Raw genomic sequence first — 8,998 nt, 5'->3', positions numbered from 1 at the left:
TGATTAATCATTTCTCTGTTCGATAGCAATAATTAAAAAAAAAAACGATGTATTTTCCAATCGAACATAAAATATTGTTGGGATGAAAAATTGGAAAATACAAACCAAGGCAGATAAAGAATGGTGGTCGCATTTCGATTTTGGCTGCCATCTTGAAGCACTGTGACGTCAGGAGGGTACGGCTTTTGCCATGCAATTCGAGGTTGAGCCGACTCCCCCGGCCTCGGCCGGCCCATGTACCCGATGTACCCGATACTGTGTGACGTCCAAAGGGTACGAAATGCGACCACCATTCTTTATCCGCCTTGAATACAAACAATTTTCTTAAAGGGCTTCACAAACTATCATAAAAGAGCTCCTAGACCACCGGTTAAGAGCTACTGCACTACTTCCATGTTGGGAACTTGCCAATTGGCAGAAAGAAAAAGTCTTTGAAATGTACTGTTAGAACATGTATTTCTGACACATTCAGCCTATACAAAAAATAGTATAAACAAAACATCAAATTAGTTCAGTTAAGTGTGTTTAATTTACACAGTTCAATAACAACGATTACTACCATTCGGACAATAAACCAAAAACATTAAGGGTTTACACTGTTTTTTTAAACACGAGCATGAAGGAAATAAAGTGGACAGCTTAATAATCGAAATTGAAAATAGTTTTACTTTTATACAAGTCGGCCCTATACAACTGGAATACTGGAGTCCCAGTACATAATTAGACTCATTCAGATCACTTACGAAACAAACCTTGACTGCAGAGTTCGAAAATAGAATACAGACCTCAAAGTATTTAAGTACCCACATAAGTAGACCTTCAGTAGCTGAAATTCACAGAGGTTCTAGTGCACTTCCTTCTTATTTGGTCCAGCTCGTTATTTATGACCAACTTTGAAACGGGAGGGGGTCGGGGACTACCTATTGCGGCAAGAAACAGAAGTGCACTCAAAGGAAGGGGGAAAATTATAACGCTCAATTAAACCATGAAAATACCTATTAAATATATTCCAGATTACTTTTTAATCCATGTGAAGTGCAGTTGTATACCCAGGCGGAGGGGAGAGAAGGGAGAAAGGGATTGAGCCCATTATTTGCACTGGGTGTAACATTTTAGGTAAAAAGATTTAAAAACCTATTGACGGTTTCATGATGTAATGATTGTTTTGTAAGTGCATTGCAGAGAAAACAAGAAGTGTAGTCAAATGACATGAAGAAAGGTCTTGTGACACAAAGTTTCTAAAGACTCTTAAAGCGGCAAAATGTAATCAATAGATCCAATTACAAAATTTCTTGACACATTAATTGAAATTGTGCTATGATAATAGATGATAAATCACTTGGATTTTTGAAGGGGGGGGGGGGGTTCTAATACTTGGAATAACAACATGCAAGTAGGATCCTGACACATCTCAGCATTTATTTTGGTAATTTTCCATTGGTCAAACCAGGTACTTCACATCAATTATTCCTAGAGAAGGTTTCATTGCCGATCAGTAATTTAAATTAAGAGAATGTACTGTTCCTTATACACAACTGGCAACATGAAAAATAATACGAGCTAGATGGAAATGATGGAATACGTAACAATAGGTTTCAGCAAATAGCAAGGTACAAATAGGTATCACAAAATAGAGAATGTGTGCCCAAATGAAGAGTTTGTATCAATATGAGACCATCACATCACTAATTTTCTTGGACACGATATAGCCCTTAGACAAACCTCAAAAATGTCAAAACATTTGTCGAGAGGAAGAAGGCATTTAATTTATGAGTAAAACACAAAAAAACAATGGCGGAAAGTTGTTTGCTGCTCTTGAATAAGATTTATTCTATTGAAACAGGGTTGGTTTTGAGGTCACTAAATTGACACTTTTGACTCAAGGACTACAGGATTCGAAATCGCTTATTTTTTAAAGAATAATTGTGACGGTTGAAATGATCACTCGAGTAGGACAGAATCAGTCCAACTGCATTAGACTTAGCCTAATTTTCTCTGATGTTTTATTTATAAACCAAAAAAACTAAGCAACACCAGAACTAGAAATTTTGTGAGTATATTTCTCTTAATCTAGAGAAAATTCACAATCAGTTTGAAGGGATTAAGTAGTTAAGTTCTATGTTCAAAAAAGAAAACAAGAGAGAATATTAGGCGAGGTGAAATGCTGTTAGAATCCTTCCAATTAAATTGTCCAATTGGTGTTGTCATCATTTACTTTAAAAACCAAAATGTTATCATTTGTCACATTGTCATTTGGTCACATAGATGTTCAAACATGTGACAATCTAAGAACACCTCAAAGAAAGTTTTGATTGGCCAAAAAGCCGAGATTCAGACCATTTAGAGGACTGAAAAAAGAAGGATTAGATGTAGTCCCTACGACAAAAGAGGAAAACAAAATTCGAAAAATATACCTGATCCTTACAGATACATACATCTGTGGATTCAAACATTTTACTGACCACATTTAATGATTTTTTCTGAACTAATCCATCCATTGCCTGACTGGGATATTTCTTTTTTTGACATTATTCCGACATGATTTCAACTTCTGACCACCAGAATAATTATATAGACACTTCATCCGCCCCAAAGACTGATGTGGATAGATTTTTTAATTTCATTTCTAGAAAACTTAAATGAAAATGTAAGCAAGCGCACTTTCATGGTGAACTGAAAGGGGGGGGGGGGGAGGACCCAACAAAACCGAGATTGCAATGTCTCTGAATCTTTATTCGAGCCTTATTTTGTTACATGAAGGCATCAATCGACATTTTTTCTTGAAAAATTTGGAAATTCTTCATAAGGTGAATGAAGAATTACTCAACACCTCCTCGGGCAAAATTAACGGCTCTCCTTCAAAAAAAGTATAAAATGCAATTGAAAAAGTGAAATATGCTGCAATAGCTTACATGGTTTTCAGCTTCACCATCGAAGTAATGTCAAACAAACTGGTCTTCAGAAAAGCAAGGTCTGAGCTCACAGAATATCTTACACAGTTCCTTGACAAAATTTCCTATGGAATGGAATTCTTAAATCAACTCCTAAGTGAGATACGTACACGTTCCGTATCCTTTAATCTGAAAATTTACTAAGAATGCTCATAAAATCAAACACAATAACTACCTACTTGAGTCAACTTAATGCTGAACAAAAGAATGTTGATGCTCTACATAATCAATAGTTTATTTAGTACGCTAAATGCAAAGAGCAAAACAGCAGATTTTCTGCTTCATCCTAGAGATGTTCAAATTTCAGTAACATGGACTCTTGGAGTTGCTCAATGAAATTGCCATGGCATGAATTAATTTATGGGAAAAAATTTGGTGAGAGAGCATGAGACACAAAAGCTTTGATTCGACTAAGATCTCCAATGATCAATAAAGGTTACTTTCCTAGGAAGCAATGAACTCAGAGCCCTACTTTAAAGAAGAGTGGAAATTCCAGTTGTTAAGAATTGACCTAACCTTGGATCATCTGAGGATAACTCATCATGAACTGATCGAATCTGAACTCTGAAGAACAGGTAGGTAGTATGAAAAGTAAAAGATTAAAGAGAACAAGAGAACTTAAATCAGTCAATTAAAAGAAAAAAAATGAACAAATAAATAAAGTAGAAGATAAATTAGTAAAGAAATAAACAATGCATAAATAAATTAATAAATAAATAGATCCATAGTTACAAAAATCATTGAAATAAATATATCTTGATAAATTTAACGAAAGAGACACTTTTGACCATTGAAGAATAAAGTGAAAAGAAAAAAAACGTTTCTTTGTAAGAATAATTTCTTATGTATAAAATACACCAACTATAATAAGTACATATGACACACATACAAATAAATTTAGAAATTTTATAATAAATAATACATTTTTATCAGAGGAAGAAAATGAAAGTCGTTGAATCAAAATGATTTTGGACAATGATCATTTATGGAAGAATTTATCGAAGAAAATTTGACTAGATTAACGAGGATAATTAAGTAAACAAAAATATCCTCTTACATGTTGGATGCCTTAATTTCTCCCTTTCTTTCCTCAAAAAAATAATTAGATTGTCCATTTCTCTGCTTAAAACTCTTTGTTTTACTACATATTTCGAAAGTTTCTCCATGCATGTTACAAAAGCTTTTATTCTAATAATAACATTATGCTGTTCAATATAACAACACAAGTAAGATAACTTATATACAACTTTTCAAGGCAATGTCCTATTCTTTATCCCATGTTGGCGTCTAAAATTAAGTAACAAAAGACACCTGGGTGTGAGCTCGTAACTATAAAAATTGAAATTAAGAAAACAGAGGAGATGAAAGAACGAAATTAAGGACAACCTTAAAACTTCACTTCCCAGTCCAGACTCGACACTGATCTGGAAGGAAGAGATGCAGTATTCAGAAAACGTTTCAAAGTTGAGAAATCACTTTACTTCTGGAGTTAGAATCTCAACAAGTTTCAAATCTTAACTTTTTGATTCGAAGATTTCAGGGAAAAATTTTACAAACATCATACGACAGCACACTTTTGAAATATCAGTCTTGTTAGTTAAGAGTATCATTCTTCATATCATTCTTCATTCTTTTACCACGGACGCACTTCTATTCGAACCTCAGACACCTCCGAATCAATGTCAACAAATATATATTTGAGAAAAAAAATTATAAATAAAAAAGAAAATAAAACATAATAGATAAATGAAAAAAATCGAGATAAGCGAATCATAGCTGATGATGATTTAAAAGAACACTAAAACATTACTCGATAAATTTGACAGCACCTGATACAAAGGAAAATTTAACTGTGAACAGAAAAATCCACACTTTTTTTTCGATTCTCCTCTAATCTGTTTTAAGTTGCTTTGATAGTTTTAAAAAACAAAAAGTTTCATCTGATATAACCAGCGTTTTCCTATGTTAATTGATATTTAGAAATGAGTTGTTTCCTTCCGCCATAGTGCGTTGACCTCCTTCTTTTGCCTCATCATTTTTCCTCTTCAATTCTTGGTTCAAAATCAGAACCAGAAATGTTCCAATTTTTTGGATGAATTGAAACACTGTTCGCATATTAAAGAAAAAAATTAAATAAAAAAGAACAAGTAAGGAAAGTACATAAAAACTGCATTTGATGGTTGTCTTACTTCATCTGACGCTTTCACACTGACTTACCCCATCATAAGCATACTGTTTGAGGCTCATAAGAAAATATCAGTCAGCTTTAACACTATATTGGGAGTCCTAAAAAAAGAATACCTAGGTACCTGAGAAAAAAGAGCAACTTGAATTTTTATGCAAGCTATATACCATTAAATAACCATGTACCCTTTCCATATTTGCTGGAAAATAGAGCGTTTTGGTCAGAGTGTCTGTGCCCAGGGCGTTGAGAAGAACATCATATTCGGGAAAGTGAAATCCCATTCATTTACTCTCATAATAAGTAAAATTTTTACAGGTGGTTTTGTTTCGCAGAAAACTCCTTCTTTCCACTAATTTCTTGAAAATTTCTATGAGACTTTTTCGGATGAGGTTAAAAATACACGAGAATCACATCATTTATCACTCTTTGATGGCTTGAAGCGATGCGAACCAGCCGAACGGAGGGCTGAGAGATTTGAGAGGAAAAAGGTAAATAAAAATATAATTTGACTAGGTGGTACTTACTCTAGGATTAAAAATTGACGGCTTAAAAAAGTACATTTACAAATAGAAAAGAGGAGGCTATGTAGGAGTGTACGTTAATAGTATGTACAATAAATGGCAAACATTGGTACCGCACTGGATGAGAAGCCAATTGATTTTGTGGAAACTTATCCCTGGTTGGAGTGAGCCAGACTGACCTCGTCACACAGACCGAATCAAAGAACTTGCTTCATATATTCCTAGCAGCGAGTCGCATTGACTTTTTTAAAAAATAAAAGTTACAAGCCTCTTAAATTTTACGCTGGAAAAACTCTTGAATTACTAGAATTAGAGATACTACCGCACACTTAATGAGTATTTCATAACTTCATCGATGTTAATTTTTGAAGAGGTTTCATGCAAATTCATTATTACGCAGATTCTGCATACAGTTTTCATGAGAAAGAATGGAAACATCTTCCAAATCCAATCACCACAACAGTTTTTTCAAATTTCAATTCCACGCAACTAGTCAATGCCAACTGGGTCAGACCAATCAGTCGGACTCACTTTCAAAAGGGATGGGTAAGTTGATGGCAAATGATCATGAGGCGCTTAATCGTCAATGGTAGAAACGAAGCGAATGATTGACAGTAACATCCCTCAAAAAATTAACATATTCACAAAAGAGGCGTCCCTTGGACCTTGGAGCACTCCACACCCAGAGGCGAAATCCTTCCCTCCAATTTCACCAACAGAAAACGGAGAGTTCTCCGCCGTGCTCCGTGCTTGGTCGCCATGTCGTCACAGATCTCGCCTTCAGCTGAAACAGACAAGCACGTTCCTTCAAAAACCGTCCTTCAGAAAGACACTTTCTAGAATCTACACTGGAAAAAAAACACATTGGATCTAGAGTCCAGACTCATAAAAAAATCAACAAGAAAAAGTACTCTTGGTACAATCAGAATCTAGCTTAAATCAAGAACCAAGCCTCTTAATTTAAGCGGATTTCGTTTTGATTCAAGCAAAAATCCGATTGAATCGAGAGTATTTTTTCTTGTCAATGTTTTCAAGAGTCTGGACTCTAGATCCAATGTGTTTTTTTTTCCCAGTGTAGATAGACGATGATTTCATCAGAAAGAGACCAAGTCCCTGAAAACATTTAAATTACATACGATTTCATCCCGAGACTCGTTCAAAAGCGAACTCGTCGGGAAGAGAAATATAAAGAACGATAGGCCCTGATGTGGGCACATTTTTCAATGGAGATATTACAGGTTCAGTTTAAAATAACCGCAATTTAATCTCCTTTTGAAAGAGTACCGCATAAATACCCAGAATATCAACGGTTTCTAAGTTACCGGCCAAAGACCGTGAGAAAATAGTCAACTTCCTGCCGTTTTCCGATTTTGGGGGTAATTTACAGGAAGGCAAATTTGGATTCTCGTTTAGGATCCTTAATTGGTGAGAAATCCGGTAATAAAAAGAAGTTTCGCTCTCAAAACCACTTAAAAATACCAAAAAGTTCCCTCTCAAAACCGCTTAAAAAGACCTAAGGATGGGATTAAGTGTCTGTCACGGTTAGTCATCTTTCGGGAAATCAAAATACGACAGGAAACCTGCAACGTCGCAAAGTGGGTTACGTGGTTGTGCAGTTTTGCCGCAGACATGCTCGGTCGGAGATAGTTCTTTCGTTTTGATGGAGAATGTCAAGACCAAGTGTCTTATTTCGCCTTCAATTTTGATGATACTTCAAGCACTTATCCACAAGGCGCGAATAGTGGTATCAAGGTGGGCTCAATTTGAGAGTCTTGTTTTGTTGTCACTTTGTAATTTTTCACACCTCCGCGGTATCTTTTACGCAATTTTTTCGGTTCAATAGTGTCGCGAAAATGAGAAAAAGTAAGATGAAGTTTGCCCAGATATCGGGGATACTTGATTTGTTTTGATAGAGGTCGTCCCTGATGCCGGCGTTTTTAGAAGCTTCAGAAATGATTCATTTCAAACGTTTTTTTACAAGTGCACATAATGCGAAGTGTAGTTTGGAATTGAGAAGCGGTATTTTGCAAAGTATTAAAGAACGCTCGGCATGAAAGACTAAAAATGTTTCGTTTAGACCTCAAATCGATCTTTCAGCAGCGCTGAACAACTCTAGTCTCTAATTCACCGTAAATTTGACCCGACACTCATAAAATCACGAATATCTTTGGTTAATTCCAAATGCATTGTATGTACGCATCTTATAAATAATGCATTAGCATCAAAACTCACAGAGAAATAGTCACGAAAAAAACAAGTTTATGAAATCACTTCTCTTGGATGACAGTTGCCTTCGGCTTTAGTTTTCGCATTAAAATAAGATTCTTTTTTACAAGAGGAAATCATTCAGTTTTACTAACTTTTCCACATCTATAACAATATTCCTTCACTTGTGTGTAGTTCCTAAGGATAGGTTCTTTTTTCTTGCCTTGCTCTGCTTCATACATTTAATGAATGTTTCAATTGAATATTATTCAAATTTTCTATGCTTATGTCGAGTTTGGAATGGTGGCGGTTGTAAAATGCACTCCGAATTAACTCCGAGAATTTCATGAGTACGTGCAAAACCAGCTACCTATTCTATAAAGGTCGTCACCTTCCGGCCAAAGTATCACAACACAAGCACCATGCGACGTTTAATTTCCGCCGCCATTTTACTTTTGGGCAGCGGAATTGTTCGACGAAGCTGTCCGAAAATTTCACCGAATTTCCATTGTGCTGCCGATAAAATTCAGTGAAATTTTCAAACAGATTCAACCAACAATGGAGATGTTGCATGTGTGAGGAATTTGCGATTTGACTGTTGATTCTTGTGTAAAAGTTCGCGAGAAACACGATGTGGCCACTGGTTTTCTCTTAAATTAACTCCCAAGCTCAAAAAAAAGCTCTCAAGTTGAGGCCAAAATGGAGGGGATATCCCACGCTATTCTGAGAGTCCACCTCTACATCAAGACAAACTCTCCATGCAAAGATCGGGAGTAAACACATTGACAGGGCTGCCACTTTATTTGGGGACTCTAAAACTGCAAACAAGGCATCACTGCTAATGTATTTGCTCCCTATCTTTGCATGGAGAGTTTGTTTTGATGTAGAAGTGGACTCTCAGGATAGCGTGGTACATCCCTTCCATTTTGGCCTCAACTTGCGAGCTGTTTTTAAGCTTGGAAGATGATTTCAGAGAAAACCAGAAACACCATCGTGTTTCTCGCAAACTTTTACATACGAATCAACAGTCAAATTGCAAATTCCTCACACATGCAACATCTCCATTTCTCTGCAAAATATAAAAATGGCAGCGGAAATTTTGAAACGTCGTATGGCGCTCTGGATACTTTGGCCGG

General features: G+C 35.8%; 1 protein-coding gene across 1 annotated transcript in view; it reads right to left on the bottom strand.

Moving 5' to 3' along the window:
• Positions 1-437: 437 nt before the first annotated feature.
• Reph (Regulator of eph expression) overlaps positions 438-8,998 on the bottom strand; it is a 77,838-nt gene continuing 69,277 nt past the window's right edge. Inside the window, exon 5 of the mRNA XM_019059253.2 lies at positions 438-6,441. Coding sequence (XP_018914798.2) covers positions 6,367-6,441 — 75 coding nt within the window. The 3' untranslated portion in view covers positions 438-6,366. The remainder of the gene's footprint in view (positions 6,442-8,998) is intronic.

The sequence above is a fragment of the Bemisia tabaci genome, chromosome 4 (genome assembly GCF_918797505.1).
Source record: "Bemisia tabaci chromosome 4, PGI_BMITA_v3".
Classification (NCBI taxonomy): Eukaryota; Metazoa; Arthropoda; class Insecta; order Hemiptera; family Aleyrodidae; genus Bemisia; species Bemisia tabaci.
The sequence above is the reverse complement of the archived record's forward strand: the minus strand, read 5'-3'. Positions and strand labels throughout refer to the sequence as shown.